At 43.5% G+C, this 26,926-nt stretch overlaps 1 protein-coding gene across 1 annotated transcript in view; it reads left to right on the top strand.

Moving 5' to 3' along the window:
* LRRIQ1 (leucine rich repeats and IQ motif containing 1) overlaps positions 1 to 26,926 on the top strand; it is a 156,586-nt gene that overhangs the window by 111,048 nt on the left and 18,612 nt on the right. The window contains exons 24-25 of the mRNA XM_084811788.1: positions 20,406 to 20,535; positions 24,007 to 24,067. Of these exons, the coding sequence (XP_084667914.1) occupies positions 20,406 to 20,535; positions 24,007 to 24,067 (191 nt within the window). The remainder of the gene's footprint in view (positions 1 to 20,405; positions 20,536 to 24,006; positions 24,068 to 26,926) is intronic.

Genomic DNA, 26,926 nt, shown 5'->3' with positions numbered 1-26,926 from the left:
ATGGGAACTCAAGTATTTTGAAGGGTTAATTGTCCTTATGAGATCAGAGATCTGCAGCATTCCAACAAGGCTGTTTCCTGTGACAATGTTTTTAATATTGAACACACATTTATGTATTTTTTCCTTTTTATGACTAATTAAGTTGTGGATCAGCCATGCATTATAACTTCTTTTGATGATGTGAAATGTTATTTTAAACAAAATACTGTGAAAATTGTACAAAATTGAAGCCTAGATATTGAAAATGTGCTGTTCTTAAATAAAAGGAGCAAAGTCCTCTTACACTTTTTACAAGTATACCTTTTACACTTTCCAGATAAGCTGCACAAACAGAAAGTAAGTACACTATATTTAGGAACTTTTATGAGAAATTGTAGGTATGGTTAAAAATGACTCAGATATTTAATAATGGGATTGTACAACACTATAACCCCTTGACATTTCTCTAATAAGAGTTAGAACATGTGTTATGTCTGAAGTATGCTTACCAGTTTGATTCTTCACATTTGAAACTATTAACATATGCATTCTGAAACATCTAGCTTCTCATGCCAAAGAAACTAATCAGTCTGTGCCTGAGTAATTTTCCTACACTATCAACAGATCCTTAAGTATCTGCAAGCAGAGAGCTGGCAAGGTCAGCTTTGACACTCCTAGTCACCTGTTCAAAGATGGGAGGGGGGAAGGAAGACCTGGATTGAGCACTTCTAGTGCCCCCCAACTGGGGATGCATGAATCAGATCCAACATGGATCGCCTTGCAAATAGTCCTGACTGCCCGAGGTGGTGGGAGGATTAACCTATCAAGCACCTTCTTGTGAGTATTATGGAGGTATCTAGTCCCGGAAATGGAATCTGTGCACAGAAGCCTGATTCTGCATATGAATTGTTCATGCTGGATCAGGACAACTGCCAGCAATCTCCATAAAAAAAACAAGGGGATATCAGCAATGTTAATTGTCTTTTTCTCTCTCCACATCACTAGGAGCCTGACTGTAGATACACATTTCTCTTTAAATAGTTGCATTACAATTGTACAAAATGGTTAACAGTCCATTATAGTAAACTGTTCCTTACTGGAGTAAGTAAAATTAATATATCACAAGATAATTGTTAATTGGCAGCTTGTGTCAAAAGGAAAGCAAAGGACACCCATAAGGATAATTCCTATAGGTAAGAAAATGAATAAAGAATTAAAGAGAATATATGGTTTATACTGTCAGCAAAGGTTTCTGATTTAACCTACCACTGACCTGGCTTTGTTTGTTCAGATGACAGCTCTAAAAGTGTACAGGGAATATTCCCTTGTAATACAATGATTTGCCACAAGCCCTGACCTCACTGACTGTCAGGGAGCAGGTCTGAATTGGCCCTTTCTCTGATATCGTGACACTGCTTCTGTTGCCTCGATTGTGACCTCTGATTGAAAGATACCCCTGGGACTTCTATATAATAAGCATGACTCCTGACTCTTAGCCAGGTCTGCTTTCTTAGATTTTTGTCAGGCTTTCCCAGTAGTCCATTCTATATATGCTAAAATTTACTTGAGCTGTCATGGTGCTCTGTGATTTTGGTATGCTCTTTGAAATGTTTTTTTTTTGAGTATGCATTTTGCAAATGGAAAATATCATGGAGTCATGTAATGTAAAAGTAACTTTCTTACTAGACATCCATGTATTGTATGTTTTATTTTTACTTTTTGTCAAATACTGGATAGATTGCAAGCCCTTCAAAACTGGAGAGCTCCATGTAGCTCAAATAACACCAAACACAAACTTCTTTGGATCCTCCCACCCTCTCCAGTGCCTGTCAAATTGCCCAGTTTACTCAACTGTCCGTTTAAAGCTTCCAAATTCCCTAAGTAGTAAATGAGAATAGCTTAGTTACCCTGACATTTGTTGTTTAGTTCTTTGTCACAAAGTGCTTCTTTCTTGCCCAACGTTCTTCCATTATGATTTTCTATACATTTTTGCATCACATGTCTCCTTGGGCTGCTACTATATATGATCCCATTTTGCTCTCCTTTAGCTCTTCCACTACAACAGCTAAATTATATCCTACATAAGACACTTGCAGTATGAGTGTAGATACTGCGATGGCTCTTAATGTGTTCTACAGTGCACTGATAGTTCCAGTCTCCTTTCACTCCCAATAATACCTTTAGGTAATGCTGCTGTGCTTTTGCCCAGTACTGAAGCAACAGGATAATGTGCCATCTCTGAAAGTTTTCACCGAATCCTGTGCTATATTGGCACAGACTTTGGTATCATTTAGGCGCCGAGTTAAAACATGACTTTTTATCAAAGCCTTTGAGGGCTAAATGAATTCCCTGAAGTAGAACATTGTTTTAACTGTTTTATTGTTTTAGGTTTTAAATTGGTATTAGCTTGCTTAATGGTTTAATATGTTTTAGCTGTTTAAATTATTTATTGTTTATACTGTCTAAATTGATTTTATCTGTACGCCACCCTAAGATCCTAATGGTATATAGTGGAATATAAATGTTTTAAATAAATAAGTGAATGAATGACTATGCCTATCGTATACAGTCAGGGCCAGAAACATTGAAACAAGGATAACTGGTTTGGCAGTTGGCCTCTGTACACCACCACATTGAAGTTGAAAGGAAACACACCCAGATGGGAGCAAAGTCAGGACTTTCAGCTGTAATTCAACGGGTTTGACAAAAGTGGGGCACTAACCATTCAGGAAGGACAGCCAGTGACATACACAAACACCCATTGTTGGTGGCTCATAAGTAATGGAACAAATGTCTGACAAACAGCTGCATGGCCAGGTGTGGCCTATTTCCTGGGTACTCCATGACCAATCAAGCAGATAAAAGGCCTAGAGGTGATTCTGAGCATTACATTTGCATTTGGTAGCTGTTCACTGAAACTCCCAACATGAGGTCCAAAGAGGTGTCCATGCGAGTGAAGGAGGCCATCATTAGGCTGAGGAAACAAAATAAACCCATCAGAGAGATAGCAAAAACAGTGGGAGTGGCCAACACAACAGTTTGGAACTTCCTGAAAAAGAAGGAATTAACTGGCAAGCTCAGCAACAGCAGAAGGCCTGGAAGACCACGGAAGACCATGGTGAAGAGGAACACTTTCACAACATCTAGCCAGGTCAAGAATGCTCTTGAGGAGGTAGGCATGTCATTGTCAACATCTACAGTCAAGAGACTGTAAGACTGTAAAAGACTGATAAGTTAAGGAGTGGGAGTAGGGGAATTGAAACCAGTGTCCCTGTCCACCAAACAACTGATCAGTAAGATTGCTAACGGGACTCTCTGCACACTGGGATGCATTGTAGTTGATACAGCTGCTCTCTTCCACAGCAATTAATATCTGTTAATGGACTGTATTTTTGGTACTGAAAACCCTGCCATTGCTCACATAGAACAAAACTTCTTCTATACAGTCAGGGCCAGAAATATTGGAACAAGGATAACTGTTTTGGCAGTTGGCCTCTGTACACCACCACATTGAAGTTGAAAGGAAACACACCCAGATGGGAGTGAAGTCAGGACTTTCAGCTGTAATTCAAGGGGCTTGACAAAAGCGGGGCACTAACCATTGAGGAAGTACAGCCAGTGGCATACACACACACCCATCGTTGGTGGCTCATAAGTAATGGAACAAACCAACATCATCTCAACCTTAAGAATTACCTTTAATACCTGGATCCTTTGCAATTAATGACTGCCTGAAGCCTGGAACCCATGGACATGACCCAATGCTGAGTTTCCTCCCTCGAGATGCTTTGCCAGGCCTTTCCTACAGCTGCTTTCAGCTACTGCTTGTTTGTGGGTCTTTCTGCCTTCAGTCTTGTCTTCAATAAGTGAAAAGCATGCTCTATTGGGTTGAAATCAGGTGACTGACTTGGCCATTGAAGAACATCCCACTTCTTTGCCTGGAGAAACAATTGGGCAGCTTTTGCTATATCTTTTGGGTCATTATCCATCTGCAATATGAAGCGGCATCCTATCAGTTTGGCAGCATTTGGCTGAATCTGAGCAGAAAGTATAGCCCTATACACTTCAGAACTCATTCTGCTGCTTTGATCAGCAGTCAGGTCATCAATAAACACCAGGGACCTGGCTCCATTGGCAGCCATTCATGCCCATCCCATAACATTGCCTCCACCATGTTTGACAGATGATGTGGTATGCTTTGGATCATGAGCTGTTCCTTTCCTTCTCCATACTTTTCTCTTCCCATCATTCTGGTACAAGTTAATCTTGGTTTCATCAGTCCAAAGAATCTTATTGCAGAACTGGGCAGGCTTTTTTAGGTGTTTGCTGGCAAAGGCTAATCTGGCCTTTTGGTTCTTGAGCGTTACCAGTGGTTTGCACCTTGTTGTGAAGCCTCTGTATTTACATTCATAAAGCTGTCTCTTGACTGTACATGTTGACAATGACATGCCTACCTCTGCAAGAGCTTCTTGACCTGGCTAGATGTTGTGAAAGGGTTCCTCTTCATCATGAGCAGAATTCTGCGGTCATCCACTTTAGTTGTCTTCCGTGGTCTTCCAGGCCTTTTGCTGTTGCTGAGCTTGCCAGTTAATTCCTTTTTTTCAGGATGTTCCAAACTGTTGTATTGGCCACTCCCACTGTTTTTGCTATCTCTCTGATGGGTTTATTTTGTTTCCTCAGCCTAATGATGGCCTCCTTCACTCGCATGGACACCTCTTTGGGGCTCATGTTGGGAGTTCCAGTGAACAGCTACCAAATGCAAATGTAACACTCAGAACCACCCCCAGGCCTTTTATCTGCTTGATTGGTCATGGAGTACCCAGGAAACAGGCCACACCTGGCCATGCAGCTGCTTGTCAGCCATTCGTTCCATTACTTATGAGCCACCAACGACGAGTGTGTGTGTATGCCACTGGCTGTCCTTCCTGAATGGTTAGTGCCCCACTTTTGTCAAACCCCTTGAATTACAGCTGAGAGTCCTGATTTCGCTCCCATCTGGGTGTGTGTCAGGGTGGAAACTGAGCCGATAGAACCCCAGAGCAGTTCTGATTCTGAGGAGGATCAGCAATCTGTGGGAGAGGAGCCAGCTCATCCCTCACAGGCACAGCAGCTGGCAGAGATTCCTCCTGCTGGCATTCCTGAGATAGATAGTGATCCTAGCAGTGAGAAAGTGCGGGAACGGGGCTTGCTCGACGCTTGATGCAGACGCAGGGAGCGACGAGCGATGGAGGGCGCGGAAAGGAGGCATAGCGCCCGTTTGACGCGCAAGCAACGGCCCCCTGCCGTGGACCCAAGGGAAAGAGGGAGGATCTCTCCCTAGCGCATAAGTTCAGGGTCTTCAAGTGACTCTCATTCAAACAGGGATCAACTGCCTACTTGGAACATAGGTTACTCTGCTGTTCCTTGCTTAGTCCCTGGTGATTAGCATCTGAAAGAGTCATTAAGTTGTAAAAGGATTAAAGCCTTGAAAATAATCCTTTCGTCTGTGTCTTGAGTTGGCTATTGGAGTCTACTGAAAGAGGCCGCTAGGGCGCTCCTGACAGCTTGATCCCCGTTCCTCTTTTTTTTCTCTCTCTCTTCTCCTACTGCCAAATGGAGGGTGCCAGGGACCCGGTGGTGCAAGCTGTGGCGCAAGAGAACCAGATTCTCCATGATCAAGTGGCTCAACTGATGACTGCCGTACAGAATCTACAAGCTGCGGTTCAACCCCCACCACCTCCGATTCCCCCCCGCCACAAGTGCCCAGTGGTTTTGCCAGAGAAGTTTTCTGGGGAGAAAGGACTTTTTCAGATTTTCCGGGCCCAATCAGAGCTGTACATGCGCCTTAGACCTGAGGATTTCCTGACGGAACAGGTTCGTGTGGGCTTCATCATTAACCTACTTTCAGGCGTGGCAGCTAAATGGGCTTCAGGACTTCTTCTCGCTAATGACCCCCTGCTCGGGGACTATCAAGGTTTCATGACAGCGATGGCCAGATTTTTCGGTGACCCCCTGCGCACGCAGATGGCTTCTCGGGAGATTCGCCACCTCAGACAGGGCAAGGACTCAGTTTTCAGGTATGCGACAACTTTTCGCTTGCTGATGCAGGATTTACAGTGGAATGATGCCGCGCTGGTGGCTCAGTTTTTGGACAGTTTGAACGACGAGATCTTGGACGAGTTGGCATGCACGCCTAGCCTGCCTGCTTTGGAGGACCTTATCCAGACCTGCCTCCAGATAGATAGTCGGCTGGAGGGGCGCCGGCAGACCCAGTGGGGCGCCGGGGGCTGAGATTTCCCTCCTCCCATTCCCCCCCATTTCCTGCCCCCTTCCCCATGCCTCACCCCTGCGGTGGGGGCGGAGGACACCCCAGTGCAGCTGGGAGCTACCCAAGCCCCACTGCCGCCGGAGGAACTAGAGTGGTGGCGTGCTGAGCGCCGATGTTTTCAGTGTGGAAAACTGGGACATTTCGCCAAAACCTGCCGTGCTAGACCTGCAGCTCCTCTGCCTCCCCCTCCTCTCCTTCTTCCTCCTCGCCCCCAGGCCTGACTAGGCTGCCTCCCAAGCCTGTTGGGGGTCTCCAGTGTGGGGGTCGGTTCCCCACCAGGTGGGTGCCTTCCGCAGCCCCCCCCACCCTCCCATCTGCTATTGCATGTTCACCTCCACTCCTCCCAGTGGGGTGGGGTGGGGTGGAGGCCCTGGCTTTAGTGGACTCGGGGGCTACGATCAGTTTCATGGATGAAACCTTCACCCTTTTCCACAAAATTCCTACCCTGCCTCTTCCTGCTCCCTTGGCAGTGGAGACCATCGATGGACGTCCTCTTTCTTCAGGCACGGTGACCCGGATTATAGCTCCACTCACTCTGCACGCCCAGTCCCACATTGAGCAGATTCAGTTTCACTTGGCCAAGGTTCCCCAATACCCAATCATGCTGGGTGTTTCCTGGCTCTCTAAGCATAATCCTCAGATTTCTTGGGAGCTTCAGCAAGTGGAGTTTGTGTTTCCCTACTGCCGGGAGCATTGCCTCCCGATCAAGGCATCAGTCCCAGCCCAGGCCTTAACCCTTTCCTCCCCCTCCTCGTCTGCTTCTGGCAGTTCTTCAGCTACTGTGATCCTCCCAGAGAAGTATGCAGCTTTTCAGGATGTTTTTGACAAGAAGGAGGCCGACCAGCTCCCCCCCACTTCGCCCATTTGACTGTGCCATTAACCTCATTCTGTGGGCGACCATCCCCACTGGACGACTGTATTCGATGTCAGAGCCGGAACTTCAAGCTCTGCGAGAGTTTTTGGACACAAACCTCAGACGTGGGTTCATTTGCCCTTCCTCCTTCCCTGCCTGCGCCCCTACTATCTTTGTGACCAAAAAATCTGGAGAACTCTGCCCAGTGCACGACTATAGAGCCCTCAATTCAGTCTCAATCCCTGACAAGTACCCCCTCCCCTGATCCCTGAGATGCTGGAGCGCCTGGGGCGAGCCAAGATTTTCACAAAGTTGGACCTGCGTGGCTCCTACAATCTGATTCGCATCTGGGAAGGGGATGAGTGGAAGACCTGTTTCGGCACCCGGTATGGATGCCGAAGCGTATGAATACCTAGTGATGCCATTTGGGCTCGCCTGTGGCCCCCCCCCCCACGTTTTCATGTTTTATGAATGCCATCTTCCAGGACTATTTGGACACTTTCCTCATTGTGTATCTCAATGATTTACTTATATTTTCTGAGGACACCCACGCCCATCAGCACCATGTCTCTGCCGTTCTCCAGCGCCTCCGCAAGCACCATCTTTATGCCAAGCTGGAGAAATGTGCGTTTGACCACATTTCTCTTTGGACTATCTTGGCTACATTATCTCAGCTGACGGTATCAGGATGGATCCTGCAAAGGTCCAGGCTGACCTCTCCTGGCAGGCTCCATCCACCAAGAAGGACTTGCAATATTTTCTCGGGTTTGCTAATTTTTACAGAAAGCTCCTGCCCAGCTTTGCTCGGCTGACATCTCCTCTCACAGACCTCCTTAAGGGCAGGAAATCTCCTTTTCATTGGATGGCATCTGCCCAACAGGCTTTCGAGGAACTTAAGAAGCTTTTTAGATCTGAGCTGATCCTGTTACATCCTGACCCGAGGAAGCCTTTTGTGGTGCAAACTGATGCCTCTGACTTTGCGGTGGGGGCGGTGCTTTTTCAGCCAGATCAGGCAGGCGGCGTGTTTATTTATTTATTTTTATTTATTTCATTTCTATACCGCCCAATAGCCAAAGCTCTCTGGGCAGTTCACAAAAATTAAAACCAAACAACACACAATAAAACAATTTAAAATATATAGAACATTAAAACCACAGTTGCAACCCTATGCCTACAATTCCAGGAAGCTGAACATGTCTGAGAGGAATTATGCCATCTAGGAGAAGGAACTGTTGGCCATCAAGTCCACTTTGGAGACCTGGCGTCATCTGCTGGAGGGGGCACAGCACCCAGTTGAAGTTAGAACCGACCATCGCAACCTGGAACATCTTCAGACAGCCCGTGCCTTAAACCAGAGGCAGATTAGGTTGTTGCTTTTTTTTTCCCGGTTCCACCTTAAGATTTGCCATGTGAAGGCCTCCAACAACCTACAAGCAGATGCTCTTTCTCATAAGCTGGACCTCCAGCCAGGGGGTGAGGGAAATCCTCCCCTCTCTGATTCTTTCCCCCCAGTGCCTGGCAGCAGCTGCGGTGCCTTGTGTCAAAGGCTCCTTGGAGGTCTCTCTCTGTCTAGACCAGTAGCCAAGTCCAGACACAGACAAAGGAATTCCTTTCAAAGCTTTATTCTTCTTTTACAACTTAACAACTATACCGATTGCAACTAGATCTGAGCAGCACAGTACCTATGCCCTAAGTTGGAACAGATCGTCCCCGTTTGAAAGGGGATTACTGGCAGACCCCTGAACTTAAGGACTAGGGAGAGTCCCTCCCCTTTTCCCTTGGAGCCTCTGGGCGCAGCCATTGTTTGCACGCCAACCTGGCACTTCGCCTCCTTTCTGCGCCCTCCATCTGGCGCTGCTCTCTGCGTCTGCGTCACGCATCCACCAAGTCTGCTATCTGTGCTTGGTCACTCCCTGGACTGCTAACTAAACTAGGAATGCTGGTGGGAGGAATCTCCGTCAGCTGTTGGTCCTGGGAAAGAGGAGCGCGCTCCTCTCCCAGGAGTGACTGCTCTTCCTCAGAATCAGAACTACTCTGGGATTCTATGGGCTCAGTGTCCACCCTGACACCTTGCTCTTGGGAGGAGCTCCTTCACTCTGCACAGGCTCAGGTTGCTTTTGTTCACACAAAAGTGGAGGAATTGGGGATAGCCTCTGCCCCCCCACTCTACCCCCTTCTCTTTGCAAGGTGGCCTGCTTTACCATTCCGGTCAGGTCTATGTGCCTTCTAGACCCCTCCGCGAGAAGGTCCTCCATCAGTGCCACGACTCCCCCACCGCTGGCCATTTTGGCTTCGCCAAGGCCCTGCACGGAGTGATGCAGGATTTTTGGTGGCCTCATGTGTGCTGGGATGTCAAGACCTGTGTTGCCTCCTGCCCAACCTGCCAGTGGGCGAAGGCCCCCTCAGGCAAGCCCACAGGCTTGCTTCACCCCCTGCCTACCCCCTCTGGACCTTGGAAACTGCTCTTCCTTGACTTCATCACTGACTTGTCTCCCTCACATGGTAAGACCACCATTCTGGTGGCGGTGGATTTGTTTTCTAAGATGGCCCATTTCATCCCCTGCTCTGGGTTGCCCATAGCCAGGGAAACGGCGGAGCTGTTTTTGGCACATGTTTTCCGGCTCCACAGATGGCCCGAGGGTCTCATTTCAGATAGGGGGGCCCAATTCACTGCCCATTTCTGGAGGGAGCTACTTGGGCTTCTCCATGTGACGCTCCGTCTTTCCTCCGCCCACCATCCACAGGTGAACGGTCAGACCGAGCGCACCAATGCGACTCTGGAGCAAAATTTGCACTGTTATGTCAATTACCAGCAAGATGACTGGTGTTCCTTGCTGCCTCTCACAGAATTTGCTTATAACAATGCCTGCCATGCTTCCACCCACCAAACTCCATTTTTTGCCAATTTTGGTTACCACCCCAAGGCTTTCCTGTCCACCTTAGCTCCCTCTTCGGTGCCAGCAGCCCATAACTTTTTAGAGGAGTTGCAAGCGGTACACCACCTCTTACGGGACTCCCTCGAGCAAGCCAAGGCAGCCTACAAGGCCTCTGCGGACCGGTGGCGCCAGCCGGGTCCGTCTCTGCAACCGGGGGACTGGGTTTGGTTGTCCACCCAATACCTCCCCTCTCACTCAGCCACAAGGAAGCTCGTGCCTCACCGCACGGGGCCTTTCCAGATTACGGCCCAGATTAACCCTGTTGCTTTTCGCCTGGCTCTCCCCCCCCCTCCATGAAGATCCATCCTGTTTTTCATCAGTCCTTGCTGTCCCCCTGGTTTCTGGCAACCTTCATCACTCGGTCGGTCCCCCCCCCCCCACTGCCAATGCTGGTAGAGGGGGAGAAGGAGTTTGAGGTCACGGAGATTCTGGACTCCCGCCTTTCTCGCAGCCACCTGCAATATCTAGTGGACTGGAAGGGGTATGGGCCAGATGAGCGAACCTGGGAACCCGCGGAAAATGTGCATGCTCCGTTGCTGCTGAGGCGTTTCCACCAGCTGTACCCCCAAAAACCCGGGGCCTCAGGGGAAGAGCACAAGGGGGGGGCCTCATGGGAGTGGGGATGATGTCAGGGTGGAAACTGAGCTGATAGAACCCCAGAGCAGTTCTGATTCTGAGGAGGATCAGCAATCTGTGGGAGAGGAGCCAGCTCATCCCTCACAGGCACAGCAGCTGGCAGAGATTCCTCCTGCCGGCATTCCTGAGATAGATAGTGATCCTAGCAGTGAGAAAGTGCGGGAATGGGGCTTGCTAGATGCTTGACACAGATGCAGGGAGCAACGAGCGATGGAGGGCGCGGAAAGGAGGCATAGCGCCCATTTGATGCGCAAGCAACGGCCCCCTGCCGTGGACCCAAGGGAAAGAGGGAGGATCTCTCTCTAGCCCATAAGTTCAGGGTCTTCAAGTGACTCTCCTTCAAATGGGGATCAACTGCCTACTCGGCGCAAAGGCCACTCTGCTGTTCCTTGCTTAGTCGCTGGTGATTAGCATCTGAAAGAGTCATTAAGTTGTAAAAGGATTAAAGCCTTGAAAAGAATCCTCTCGTCTATGTCTTGAGTTGGCTATTGGAGTCTACTGAAAGAGGCCGCTAGGGCGCTCCTGACAATGTGTTTCCTTTCAACTTAAATGTGGTGGTGTACAGAGGCCAACTGCCCAAACAGTTATTCTTGTTCCAATATTTCTGGCCCTGACTGTAGATGTCACTGGGCTGGTTTGGACATACATTCCCAGCTGAAAAGTATCAGGCTTATGTATCCCCCACCCTGTCACTTTCCCTCCCCTTAGCTCCTCCCTTCATGAGCTGCCTTCAGCATGCTAATTGTAGTTCGTTTGTATCAGGCTCCCCCATCCTGGTGTGCTTCAGATATTTTAGACTTCAACTCCCATCAGCACCAACCAGCATAGTCAGATATACTGAGAGTTGTATGGAGGAAAAAAAAACTGATTTAAACTATAGTTCCTTGTTGTGTCTGAATAGGGAACTGTAATTTAATGTCTGTTTACTAACAAAGGTTCAACCAATGATATAAGATCCTGGTTCATAAACTGACATTATACCACAATTTCCCAGTTTCCCCATCCATAAAGGGGAGCTATAGTTTAAACCAACCAGGATTGGCAAGCCGGTGAAGGGAGGCAGTGAGAAGAGAACCCATGGAGATGACACGCATTCCGAGCTTGCTGAACTATGATTTAGCAAGCCAGGAATGTACATCTGAACCAGGCCACTGTCACTTTGGCATGTACACTCTCTAATAAGATAGTTATATTTTAGTCAGTCTTTACCCTCTGGTTCACTTACATTTGTGCAGGTTGTGTAGATGTGGGAGACTTTCTGTGCCCGTGGGATGGATTACACTACAACAAATGTGTAAAAAAAGCAGCTCACAGATTTCAGCTGTAATGAGGCTCATGATTCTCATGGGAGACTGGAACTATCAGTGGTACTTTGCACCACACATTAAGAGCCATCACAGTATCTACTGTACACTCATGCTGCAAGTGTCTTGTATAGGAAGCTAATGGATCCGGATGGTTTCCAGAGGACTCTGGGGAGGTTTCCGGCTGATATGGCGGGCTCTCCTGTCGAAACCCTGGTTGATCTGTGGAATGCAGAAATGACCTGGGCAGTTGACATGATTGCTCCTGAGCACCCTCTCCTGAGTAGAGCTCCAACGGCTCCATGGTATAGCCCAGAGCTGAGAGCAATGAAATAAAATAGGAGATGGCTTGAGTACAGATGGAGAAGAACTCCTAGTGGATGCACTCGAATGTTGGTATGTGTCTATGGTAAAGTATATTCAGGAGCAGTGAGGGCGGCAAAAAAAATAATCTTGCTGCCTCTATTGAATCTTCTATCTGCCACCCAGCAGAGCTTTTCAGTGTCGTCCGAGGGCTATTACATGCCAGCCCGCTACGCACTTCCAGGATAAGATCTCTTGCATCTGCCGGGACTTAGACTCCAGTGTTATAGCAGGTGAATCTGGTGAGATATCCAGAGCACAGCCTTGTCCTGTTCTTCTGGATGAGTTTCAGTTGGTACAGCTTGAGGATGTTGACAAGGTGCTTGGACAGGTTCATGCAACCACTTCTGTACTAGATCTTTGCCCCTGTTGGCTGATAAAAACTGGCGGGGAAGGATCAGCTGGCTGGACCAGGGAGGTGATTAATGCCTCCTTGTGAGAGGGAGTGGTCCCGGGCCGCCTCAAAGAGGCGATAGTGAGACCACTCCTAAAGAAACCCTCCCCAGACCCGGAAAATCGTAGTAATTTTAGGCCAGTGGCAAATGTTCCTTTCCTGAGCAAGGTTCTTGAGCAGGTGGTTGCCAACCAGCTGCAGAGACACTCTTGGATGAAATTGATTGTCTAGATTCATTTCAGTTGTGGTTCAGGCCAGGTTTTGGCATGGAAACAGCCTTGGTCACCCTGTATGATGGCCTATGTTGGGAGAGAGACAGGGGGAGTGTGACGTTGATTCTTCTTGATCTCTCAGCGGCTTTTGATACCATTGACCATGGTATCTTTCTGAGATGACTGAGCTGGGAGTGGGAAGCACTACATTGCAGTGGTTTTGCTTCTACTTGGATGGTCAGCTCCAGAAGGTGGTGCTTGGGGAATATTGCTCGGCCCCATGGATTCTCCAGTATAGGGTTCTACAGGGGTTAATTCGATCCCCCATGCTATTTAACATCTACAAGAAACCATTGAGTGCTGTCATCCAGAGTTTTGGGGTGCGTTGTCATCAGTATGCTGATGACACGCAGCTCTATTTCTCCTTTTCATCTTCTTCAGGTGAGGCTGTGAATGTGCTAAATTGGTGCCTGGCTGTGACAATGGACTGGATTAGGGCTAATAAACTGAAACTCAATCCAGACAAGACTGAGATGCTGTTGGTGGGTGGTTCTTTTGACCGGATGAAGGGTGTTCAACTTGTTCTGGATGGGTTTGCACTCCCCCTGAAGGAGCAGGTTCATAGCAAGGGGGTTCTCCTTGAGCCATCTTGGTCACTTGAGGCTCAGGTGTCCTCAGTGGCAAGGAGTGCCTTCTACCAATTTTGGTTGGTGGCCCAGCTATGCCCCTATATGGACAGGGATAACCTGGCTTCAGTTGTCTATGTTCTGGTAATCTCCAAGTTAGATTACTGCAATGCACTCTGTGGGGCTGCCTTTGAAGAAGGTTCAGAAGCTGCAGCTCATGCAAAATGCAGTGGCCAGATTGGTAACAGGGACCAGAAGGTCCAAACATATAAGAACGACTCTGGCCCGCTTGCACTGGCTGCCTGTATGTTTCCGAGCCCGATTCAAAGTGCTGGTTTTAACCTATAAAGCCTTACACGGCTTGGGACCACAATACCTGATGGAGCACCTCTCCTGACATGAACCTACCCATATACTACGCTCAACATCTAAGGCTCTCCTTCAGCCGCCTACACCGAGGGAAGCTTGGAGGACAGCAACAAAGGAGAGAGCCTTTTCGGTGGTGGCCCCCAAATTATGGAATTATCTCCCCGACAAGGCACCAACATAGTTATCTTTTCAGTGCCAGGTTAAGACCGTTCTCTTCTCCCAGGCATTCGGCAGCATATGATAAGTTTTAATCAGTCCTGGAATGTCTTATATTTATGGTTGTTTGCTTTTGAGATTGTTTGTTTGAAGTTGTTTTAGATATGTTTCTTTTGTGCATCTTGTCTGTACATGTGTTTTTTATATAAATGGTTTTTAATCTCTGTATATTGTATTTTTAAGGTTTTTAATCTTTGTAAACCACCCAGAGAGCTCCAACTACTGGGCGGTATAGAAATGTAATAAATAAATAAATAAATAAATAAATAAATAAGATTCTGAAATTTCAAAAGAAATATTCAAGATCGGGGATCTGTCCACAGATGACATCTATGAGTTCCCTTGCAAGAACACTGCATTGTTCTTGTTTGTTCAGATGGAGTGATGGATTTTTCACTCCTGAAAGTGCAAAAATGTGTACCAGTTCAAACTCATTTGCACTAAGTGGTTGGCACATCCAATAGATATAATTGTTGCTTTAACCATACGTTAACACATTCTACTCTGATGTAAGTAGCTGTTTGTAATAAGTGTGTATGGTATGCAGATAATAAAGAATAAAGATAACTTTATTTCAATTGTCCACATTTCCCAGTTTGCCCCTGAACATTGGTTTAGAAAGTAACGGTACAATAAAAGAAATATGTTGGGTAGATTTGATTTTCCTACTCCCTTGTTTATAAGCACTTTCCTTAATGTAAACTTTGTTTTCAAAGACTTCAGCCTGGTGCAAATCATTATGATCAAAGTATAAGGCACTTACCTTTATAAGTAAAAATCTCAATTACTGTGCTTTGCTTTCAGACCACAAATAAGATTGACATGATACCTGTCTTCCATTTTTCTTAATGCAACCTCAAGCCAGGTTTAAAACAAAAACAAAAAAAACCTTGAACATTAGATCTGAATGCTGGCACAGTGTTACAAAGCTCTGAAATTCATCCAGGATGCATGAACTGAATGACTACTTTCTTTATTAATCTTACTTTGGCAGCCGTAGCACTGATGTTTTGTGTGGGAGGCGAATTATTCCTATAAATCAGAAAAGTTAAACAGTGGCTTAAAACTTAGAATTTATGCAGTCTCCATGTATGCCCATTTTTACTCAGCCTCCTCTTTCCACACAGATTATTTGGTCATTTTATTAACCAGTTGAGTTCCAAAGAAGATGGATACTACTGTATGTTCACATTGAATGGTGTTCATTATAATGTCAGAAAGTAGTCTGAACATTGTTCAGTAATATTTCTGCAATTATTTTGACCTATATGCTGAAAGAGTTAATATGAAAAGAAAAATAGAAACTCTGATTTCACTAGCAATTGCACTCATGATGTCTTCAATCCACATGTGAAGTTAGGACATGTTTCCAAGTAGTAGTGTGACTAGACTGTGTGAACTATCAAGCCTCTTTTTATGCTTGGGATAAGATAAAATGTATGTTGGGGGGTTTAATGGTGGTGGTAAAGAATACAGTATGGTATATGCAAGCAGATTTTATGCATGCAGACCTCAGGATCACAAACAATTGTGCGAATGTAGTAATGAAGTATACGAATTCCAATTATTTTAAGACTGGGACACATCTAATTTTACAAGATGATGATTTTTTTTCTTTCAATCATCTTCCAAACTTACATAATATGACAACACTGTGGCCATATTTATGGCCTGGTCCTAAAATTTGCTGCATCTGCAAATAGATGGCTAGGCTGATACTCACATGATGTCACTGCCTCCTTGGTGAGGCTAAGGTCCCTCTTCACAAAATTGATACCCACGTTTGTATCTATTTCCAGATGAAAGATTATGGATTTCCTTAAAATGTGCTGGTTTCTCCACTCTGGTGTGAGCAATATGGTTCTTTGTCCCTGTTTGAAAAAGTCTACAGTGAAACTAGTCCATCCAGTACAGACAAGTCTTACTGCCATATCTAACTGATGCAATTACCTAATTGAATAATTTCTACCTAAACCACAACCTAGATGGATTTAAGCTAATTGTGTCTCTTTAACTGTGCCTCTTCCCATTATAATGTGTATTTAGTATTGCTTAAATATATATAATTTATGTAGGTCAACAACCAGGGTTTTTTTAATGTTAATAAATAAGGTGGTTATGGTGGATTGAGGGCACTATAGCCACAATCCTTTATATTTGTGAACATAATAGCATATCTCGCTTTCAAACCAGATCACAACGGTTCTTCCATTTCATTTTACATCTAAAACCAAATTATCAAATGCCATTCTTATACTGGGAAATACTATATAATAACAATAGTATTGACTACTTGGTATAGTCAATTTCTATACTAGTAACTGATATAGATTAGATAGATAGATAGATAGATAGATAGATAGATAGATAGATAGATAGACAGATAGACAGACAGACAGACAGACAGATAGATAGACACACACACACACACACACACACACACTAGTGTGTGTGTGTGTGTGTGTGTATACTAGTAAGTGATATATAGATATATATTTCCATTTTATGAAACTTCAGGTTTTCTTTTTCTTTTCTTTTTTTATTTAGTTTTTTGAATGCTGCATGCTCAGTTCTTCTCCCTAGCACTGCAGTATACATCTCTCTGGATTTTAAAACACTCACACTCACACTCACACACACACCCCTCAAGGAACTATGCTCTCTGCAGCAAGGCTATTCTCTCAAGCTGGTTGGCTGGGTTGGAAAAATCCTGGGGAATTTAATCATCTGGAAAAGCCTAGGTTACTGTAACTTTCCTGTACTGCTCCTGTTATAAATAAACATATCCACCCTAAAGGACTGCGCTAGTACATATGTTGGTGCAATTTTGACATTAAAAAGACTTTTAGGCTGCAATCCTAAAAAGACTGCTGGCTAGGGAATGCTGAGAGTTGTAGGGCTTTTTTCCATCTAAACATGCAAAGGACTGAGCCTTAACTAGGGAGTAAGCTCCATTGAATATGATGAGACTTAGTTCCATGTAGATATGCATAGGATTGTACCGTATATATCAGTTACTAGGATAGAAATTGACTATACCAAGTAGTCAATACTATTGTTATTATATAGTATTTCCCAGTATAAGAATGGCATTTGATAATTTGGTTTTAGATGAAAAATGAAATGGATGAACTGTTGTGATCTGGTTTGAAAGCGAGATATGCTATTATGTTCACATTTTTTGTGAACTGCCCAGAGAGCTTCAGATATGGGGCAGTATAGAAATATACGAAATGAAATGAAATTATTCAGTGTGGTCATAATCACTTTTTAAAATGCCAAATTAAGCAAATGTTCCAGGATATTGTTTTTTAGAGATGTTCTTTCAGGACTATGTTCATCACACCAACTGTATGAAATGAAGCATGAATGGAGGATATAACTGTCCAAAATTGTTAAATATCATTGCAACTATTGGTTGATGAATAGCACAGAATGGTCAGTTGGCTGGAGTTAATGGTTAGCAGATAGTTAAATATATATCTGAGTTTGAATGCGGTACCCATCAGACCTTAGAAGAAGACAGCACCCTTCCAGCTAAAGGGTGGTGCCAGGTCTGAGACTGTTCATGTGTGTGAACATTAAAAAGATAGCAAGTTGGAATACAATATGGGTGCAGAGGTCATCTGGGGTCTGAAGGTATCTGCAGACTGTGTGTGTGTAATCACGTGTGTGTGTGTGTATATGTCTTTTTGTGGATTTGGTGTGGATTTGGTGTGGGTTAGCAGACCTGCTACCTCATAGGAGTGCTCCACGTATGTTCTTCTTGTATATTTTAACATAAAGCAATGATCAGAAAGACATCCAAAGAAAACCAAGCCTATGTAGCACTGCACTTTGGACCTTTCACCACTTAGCAAAGTGGGGAGTGCACAACAGTATGATTAATGTTCATAAATCTGCACATAATTCATTTTCCTTATTTGCTTCGCAACTTCTCTCCTTTAGAAATTACAGCCCAATCCTATGTATGTTTACTCTTAAGTAAGTGTGCATAGGATTGCAGGCTTAGATATCAGCAGAACAGAATAACTGGAAAGCTTCCCAAAAATACTTGATACAGAAGAAACAACTTTTGCTATTGACTTATGCTGTTGCTGATGGCAAGGGAAAACAATTAAGAAAAATTTAAAATACAAAGAAGATGCTTCCTTATTGCTTTTGAGAATCAAAGTGATAGCAAAGGGTACTTTCCCATGGCACATAATCAGCACAAAGGATTAAGTGCTCCCACAGATCATCCTGATAAAATATAGAGTTTAGGAAGCAGGTGGTGGAGATATTACTTGATTATGTGCAGTGATCCAAGTTCACAGTATAGAAGATCAGGAATGAATTTGGAAGTTCATTCCAACACCTTACACTAAGTGTTTTTACACAATACAAAATCAGCCAGAGGATTCAGGCTTTTCTGGAGTAAAAAGACAAGAAACAAAAGGCCCGCCCTATATGTACGCATATTTAGCATATAATATCACATATTCCAATGTGAATTTCTTCATTCTACGTTGACTCCTACCAGCTGGTGTGAGTTGGTAAAATAACTTTTTGAGTGTCTCCTGCATTTCTGAAGCAATGTCTGTACAGGAGATTACCTCACTACAGTCTGGCGCTGTATTTGGTTCACACATGTTTGGATGTGATGTTCCCTTCCTTCTAGTTCTTCTGTATTACAAATTCATCCTGTTCTGTACATGTATTGAGTTTGGCCAGGATTTTGTTTCTGGCATAAGTCATCTCCACCTTCGTCTCCCTTATTTTTTTACATCACTGAAGACAACTGTGCAATTGCAACAGCTTTTAAATAAGCACTGTCACCTCAATCTATCACCTACCTACTCTCAACCCAACTCCTAATGCAGAGCCCATCTGAATTGGCCATGGCTAGGGTATACACAATAAAAAGTAATAATGCTGTCACTCAAGGCACAAACACAAAATGGGGAGAAAACAAATGGAGTAAAATCCTGGGGCCCAGGGAGAACAGGACAGGATGCAAGAGGTAGAAGCACAGGAGGAGAAAAGGTGGCGGGCGGGGGGGGAAGAGAACCCAATGGCCAGGCAAGAATGCTGAATACACTTCAAGACCAATTAAGGCTGTCAGAATGAGCCTGTCTAGTAAAAACTGGACAATTCCATGGGTCTCTTTCCTGAAGTAGAAGACAAAGTAAAGCTCCAGCATTTAGAGGCACCATAAAGAGGGAATCTACCCTCTTAAATGATTTTGGGGAAAATTTGTGTTTCTGTAATGTAAAAAAAGGCAATAATAGAAGTCTATGTATTTACTTATCTGTGTCTAGTCTCTTCTCCACACTAAACAGTATCTCTCTCACACACGCAACACGCTCACACACACACACTTTTTGAACTTTGTTTCTATACGGAGGCACATTTCGTAAATGTACAATGTGGTGCAAAGTATAGAGAAGGGAGGTAAGGAAATTACTAAGGCTGTGCACCGCTTCGGTCTGAATCCTGAAGTGGTCCAGTTCTGGAGTGGGTTGGGATCAGGCCAAAGCAGGTCAGATCAATCCAAAACACTTCAGACCCATCTGGACAGGTGCCCACCCAGCCGCATGAGACCCCTGCTCCTTACCTGGAGCACCGCAGCCGTTGCCCTCTACAAGGGAGTCACCATTTTCTTTTAAAATGGCAACTCTTCTTGTAATTAAATCCTGTATAAATGGCGGCCGTAAGACCATCATGGATGCAACTTTACAAGGGTAAATGGGCCACTTATGCCTGCAATGTTGTGTACATGACAGCTTTACAGCTGCCATTCTCACAGGATTTAATTACCAGAAGAAGAAGAGTTGCCATTTTAAAAGAAAATGGCGACTTCCTCATAGAGGGTGACAGCTACAGGCACTCCGTATGGATCCAGATAAGGATCAGGGGTCTCACGCAGTTGGGGGGCGTGTATCAGAGGAATGTGGATGTCCGAATCTCGCTTTGGATCCAGAGTCCAAAGCAGGTTGGGGGGAGGGGGGCTGCCCAGACCTAGAAATGACAGACTCTACCATTGCCTCTTTTTTCTTACCGCCTTATCAGCCCAATCCTATCCATATTTACTAAATCCCGTAGAGTCCAGTATGGCTCATTGCCTCATAATCATGCACAGGATTTTGCTGTAAGTCGTCGCTCTTTATGTGATGCCTCTTACAGTTTTTGCAGAAGGTTAGAACCCAAAAATATCTCTCATCCCCTCAGGTAAGGAAGAAGAATTTTCTCATATAGATGTGTCTGCAGAGAAGATGGAAAGAAACAAAGAACGTACATACCAATGGCTTCATACACAGGTTTGGGATTATGAAGGAGCTAGTCCCAGAAATGAAAAATGGTGAGATCATTGCCTTTAAATTAGATTTTTGGATTGTTATAATACATCATGTAACATGAAACCCATCTTAATTGTCCTAAAACAAATATGCCTTTTTTGCCAAGGACCACATTGCCAAGTTCCAAACACACTCCCGTTGAGAATTAATTTAATAAATTCTACATCACATTCTGCCACAAACCTTAGTGAATTGCTATGACATGCCAGCATGCAATATCCCTTCATAATATCCATGAATATTGTTTTTCTGTCAGAAACTCAAATAGCTGTATTAAATGGAAAATGCAGGAAAACACATTTTTCTTACACTCTTCACATTACCCAATGCATTCAAATTATTGTAATATAATAGCTAACCAGATATACTAAATAATGCATTGATACGCTGAGATATGATCATTCGTGTATTTGATCTAGGCATGGGTTAGGAAAAGAGTGCAAGCAGCAAAGAAAAGAATAGCATCCAGATGAAATACTCCACAAAATTAGGGACTCTAGGAGGGAAAGTAATACAAAGGTCTGTATTGTTTAAAAAAATCAGCATTTCAAATTTGTAACTGCAGTTATTTCTCTTCGTTTAGCTGATAGTTTCTTCACCAGCTAAACAAGTGGATTTCTTTTCACAGCCAAAATGGAGAGTTTCCTTGAGGAAAGGTATATAACTTCAAGGCAGGCAGCCAGGTGCCACCTGCAGATAACTCAAGTATAATTCCCACCCATCCCCAGATCAGTGTAAACAGACACTCCTACCCTTGGAATTCTTTACAGTCTATGGGTTGGATCTCGACTTGCCCTTACACAAATAGAAGGGTTCCTTCCATTTGCAAAGGAACTCTCATCGAGTGGCGGCTTCTGCTGGAGGAGGGGAAGCAATTTTTGCCAGTTTCCCTGCATCACCTCCTTTGTTGTTCTGTAAGGTCCCCCAACTTTTGGGAACAGTGGGGGGGCATAGGGGGCTGTGGGGGGAAGGAAGAATTGAAGAAAATCACTCCCCTTTCTGCAAGTTGGAGGTGTCTCATGAGCGGAACACCACTCAAGGGAAGTCTGTATCCAGGCCTATGTCAGTGGCTAGGGTTGAAAGACAGAAAGCATACTGACATTTTTTTTAGCAAGGCTATGATTTCACAAGGCTACAGAAGTACATTGGGCATGATCCAACCACATTGCCACCAGTGGAACATCAGAAGAGCTAGCACACATCATTGACATAGCACAGGGGTGGGCAGAAGGTAGATCTCCAGATGTTTTGGACTTTGACTCCCAGAAGCTCCTGCCAGCATGGCCAATGGTCAGGAATGCTGAGAGTTGAAGTCCAAAATATCTGAAGATGTATTTTCTGCCCACCCCTGAAATATCACACAGAAACCTGTGCCAGGGAGTATGCACTTTCAGTAACACACACTATGCCAGGAGTAGGCAACTTGTTGCTCTCAAGACAACAATTCCCATAAGTCCCAGGCAACGTGGCTAATGGTCAAGTATAATGGGAGTTGTAGTTCAAAACTTCTGGAGGACACCAGGTTGCCTATCCCTACACTACACCATAGCCATGCAACATTATGTGCTGACAGTATGGCCATTCAAGGCTGACTCCTCCCTCACTTGAAAGCTATTCATGTAGGGAATGTGAACATATACAGCTTTAGCCCAGCAGGCAATCCAATGCTATGACTGCTATGGAGTGCACTACCAGAGTAACTACTGAGCAGGTCGGGCTCTATTAATAGTCTCACCTGCCTCCATTCTGGCAGCACTCCCCTTCAGCATTACCATCTATGTGAAAGGCTGGATCATGACTATTTCTAAATATTACTGAAGTATTGATAGTATCAAAAAGTTGGAAATATGAAATATTTTTGTAGTAGTTAGAAAAGTTGCTGAAGAGGAAGTATGCTTGTTGAAATAATTACCAACTACTGATGTTCAGCACTTTTAAAATCAGAACATTATATTTTACCTATACACAAGCTTATTGTAAACAGCTGTTTATAGTAACTATTTCAAATTGAAGGCAGTGACCACAGCTACTACCCTAAAGACATTTATTTGAAGCAAGATTTCTTATTCCAAGTAAATATATTTAGGGCTGAAGTGCCAGACAACTTGTGTGAATGTCTTAAAAATTAGATACAATTATATATTTAAGACTTTGATCCTCAAGGCTGTGGAACCTTGAAAGTAGTGTTAGCCTTCAGAAAAAAATAGAAGTTCAACTCATAATATAATCCTTTAAATTATGTTTTACATAATAAAAATTATAAGCAAAGAGTACCACACTACTATATCCTTAGAAAATATATTATTAATATAGAGATATAAAAATCAGGTGAAAAAATAAAACAATAAACTAGGAACTTTGTTTTTAAACATATTCTGTCAGTTAGCACTGTTGCCCAAGTATTTAATTGCTTTTTTTCACACTATTCTTTCTTATTAATTTTCATAGAAACGTTTAGACTGCAATCCTATACATACTTGCCTGAAAGTATATTCCATTGAACTAAATGAACTTATTGCTGAGCAGACATGCATAGGATTGCACTGTTAGGAAAAAAAATCTAGTTTTTCAAAAGTAAGGCAATATGTCATTTATGCAAACAGAATTGTTTTTAAATCTTATTAAGTTGTTTCTGCAGATGTGTGTAGCACATTAATAATTGTAAAAGCAGTTGTTAAGATCATTTAGATATTATGTCTGATCCTACTTACCCTGTACTTGATGGCAAAACATCAATTGGAAAAGAATCAGAAATAGTGTGGTCAAACAGCTGATAAACTTATCTAACAAACCCCAAGATTATTGCTCTGTAATAAACTGTTTGAATAAGATCAGATAATGATAGGTGTAATTTATACTCCTTCAATAAACTGGTAAATTTGATAAATTTCTAGCTATTAAAGAACTTGCAGTTTGAGAATTTTATCTTAAACTTCCTGGCAGTAATTGATTACCTTATCTGTTCTAGCCAGATTGTTAAAAATAATATTCCTTAAACCCACTGAAAATAAGAGCCAAAATTCTTAATGATATTTATCTAAACATTGGATGACTAGTAGTTTCCAAGTAGTAGGTGTCGGTACAGCCTAGTTCTAAACGTGTTTATCCTGAAGAAAGTCCCACTGATTCAATTAAACTTACTAACAAGTAAATGTGCTTAAGATGCTTTGGGCCAGGATCCAAGAACTATTTTTGTGTGCCTAAAGATGCTTTGGGCTTATGCTTCTCAAACAGTGTTCATTCCCCAACTCCCGTGCATGGCAAACCACTTTTGAACCAGAGTTAGAGAGCAGAGTTAGAAAAGCAGTGTGTGATATGGTTTAGGTCTGCTGCTCAGTGATAAAACAAACATCCCACTGGACACGCCCAGTCCCTTGGAGCAATTGAAATAGTTGTCTGGATCCCAACCTTATTCATTCTTTTTCATTTTAGTATGTTACTGACATATTTCCTGTTTTCTACTCACTGTATAGCAAACGTTTCTTACCTGAGATAGACCCAGAAGTTCTTAAGGGAGGAAGAGTTCAGCTTGTGGTAAGACATTTCTCCACAATAAAAATAAATAAATATGGAATAAATTATGGCTGCAGTCCTCTGCACACTTATCTAGAAGTGAGCCACACTGAACACAGTGATACTTACGTCTGAGTAAAACATGCATAGGCATGTGGTGTAAATGGTTTTGAAAGCAGCATGAGATATTGATTTGAATTCTAAAATTCTGTCATATTTGCAACTGTGTAAAATCAAATCTGAGTTCATTCATCAGGCCATTGAAATTTGTCATCCTGTACCTAATTTTTTGTGTTGTTCCTGACATGTGTAGTTTCCTACTTCAGAGAGGCATGTGTGTCCTAATTGCCAGGCATTCTGGGTACATAACTAAAAGAGGAACCATATGCACCCCAAAACAAAAGACAGCTATACAGATTGGTAGTTCCCAATGCATTTCTCCCCCCAAAAAAGTTTATCCACAGACATTTATTTGTACTGTACGCCTTAGTAAAACTGCTTGGAAAAACATTCATGCTGCAACTTCCCAAAGCAGACCCTTGATAAAGAAACTTTTTTCCCCCACAGAACATTGGGAGCTACCAGTCTGTTCAGCTTTCCTTTTCCTTTTGTGTGCGTGTGTTTTCTTGACAGCTGAATTTGTCCCTCTGTTTTTGTGTGAAGCATATGGACCCTCAGGATGAAGCAGCAGTTGTTGTGAAAACCCAGGAGTGGCAAATCTAAGAGCAGGGTGAGGGAGAGAAATGCTGTTTATCCAACAATTTATAAGTAAAGCCATAAGCCTAGATAGAGCAAATAGATCACACCCTTTATCATTCTGGATCAAGATTCTAAATGGTGGCTGTGACTGTGGATACAGAATTGTTGTGATTCTACACATGCATGCGCGCACACACAGCCAAAGAGGTGGTCTACACTTCCCACTATGGACTTGAGCAACTGGATCACTGGCCCTTTTTCCTGTGTCTTGTTCATGGCAAGGCAGTCATAGCTCCCCACCTGCTCCCATGCCATATCACAGAGTGGTGTTCAATAAAACCTGAAGTGGAGAATTACAACCACAGAATGTGAACTGGTGGTTGCCATCTGGGTCTCAGTGCACCTACTACCAATTTCTGCCCTAGGGCTTCGTATATGTCTACATGACAATTATCACTCAGTTCATTAACGAGGAAAGATGTATTATTCATTGACAATGTGTTATGGCTTTGATGAAATTTTCCTTGCAGATGTGAAAACTCTGGCAATTCCTAAACTTCAGGAGTTTTCTGCCTGCAATGATAACTTCTTCAGCCCCAAATATCATTTTTATAAACAAAACAAAAAACCACACAACTCATTATTCTATAATCTAGATAAAGAAACTCTTTTATTATGTATAGTGTTGTATCCGTAGAGAGAAGTTATGCTAAGAAAATAATGGAGAACTCCAGGCAAAGGTTATGGCTGTGATCACCTTGCCGATTACAAGTGACAGAAACTACTTTCTTTGAATACTATAGGGTTTTTATTTTAAGCATTTCTGCACCATCTTTCTACTGCAGAAAGTCCAAGGCAGCTAAACAATTGTTTGAAAACAGACAATAAAATCGAGTATCAATACAAAAATAATTATAATAAAGGCTCTTGGGCCATGGCAAAATGTCTTGAAAAATTAATAATTGACTATTGTTATTTTCTTGTTTTATCTATCTATCTATCTATTTATTTATTTATTTATTTTGTTTAAAAGATTTTCAACCTTCCTTTCAGGACATATTGCTCTCACAAGACAGCTTACAATATTATAAAACATGAACATACAATTACAATTAAACACACACACACAACACACACAGCAGCAGCAGCAGCAAATAATGTTTTGAACACCAAATGCAGACTGGAATAAATGTGTCTTCAAGGTTTTTGAAAAGCCATCAGTGATGAGGCCATGCATATCTACCTGGGGAGGGAGTTCCAAAGGTGTGGTGCCACCATCAAAAAAGCTCTATCCCTTGTACTCATCAGCCTAATGGCTCTTGCTGGTGGGCCAGAGAATAGGGTCTCTGATGCTGATCTTAATGCTTGGGCAGGCTTATACAGGTCTAGGTGGTCCTTAAGATAACATATTCTCAAATCATTTAGGGCCTTAAAGGCCAAAACCAGCACCTTGAATTGTGCCTGGAAACTATCAGGCAGCCAATGTAAGTGATACAGAATAGGAGTAATATGTTCCAAATGCCTAGTCCCACAAACATTCTATCTACTGTATTCTGTACCAGTTGCAGTTTCCGAATCACCTTCAAGGGCAGTCCCACGTAGAACATATTACAGTAATCAAAACAGGATGTAACCAAGGCTTTTGTCACTGAGGCTAGATCAGCTTTCTGTAGATAGGGCCACAGCTGCCAAACCAGCCTAAGCTGATACAAAGCATTCCTGGCAGCCAACACCACCAGCGTGTCTGTAGACAGTGCTGAGTCCAACAGCACTCCTTTACTGACTCTTCAGGGGGAGTGTGACCCCATCCAGAGTCAGATCTAAACCTTCACCCAGATTAGCAGATTTGCCAACCCACAGTATTTCCATTTCATCTGGATTAAGTTTCAGCTTGTTTGCCCTCATCCATTTGAACACAGCACCCAGACACCCTTCCAGGGTTTCAACTGCCTGCCTAGAATTAGATGGTGGAAAAGAGTCATCTCATCTGTTCATTGATTATATGTCAGCTCAAACCTCCGGATGACTTCTCCTAGCAGTTTCATGTAGATATTGAAAAGTGTGGGGGACAAGATGGAACCTTGAGGCACCTGAAGTGTCAATGCCCAAGGAGTAGAACAGATTTTCCCAGCACCAACTTCTGGGTCCATCTCCCCAGGAAGGACTGGAATCACTGCAACA

This window comes from Heloderma suspectum, chromosome 7 (genome assembly GCF_057233095.1).
Source record: "Heloderma suspectum isolate Gila_16-S chromosome 7, 16-S_ref, whole genome shotgun sequence".
Lineage (NCBI taxonomy): Eukaryota > Metazoa > Chordata > Lepidosauria > Squamata > Helodermatidae > Heloderma > Heloderma suspectum.
This window is presented reverse-complemented; position numbering and strand designations above follow the sequence as displayed.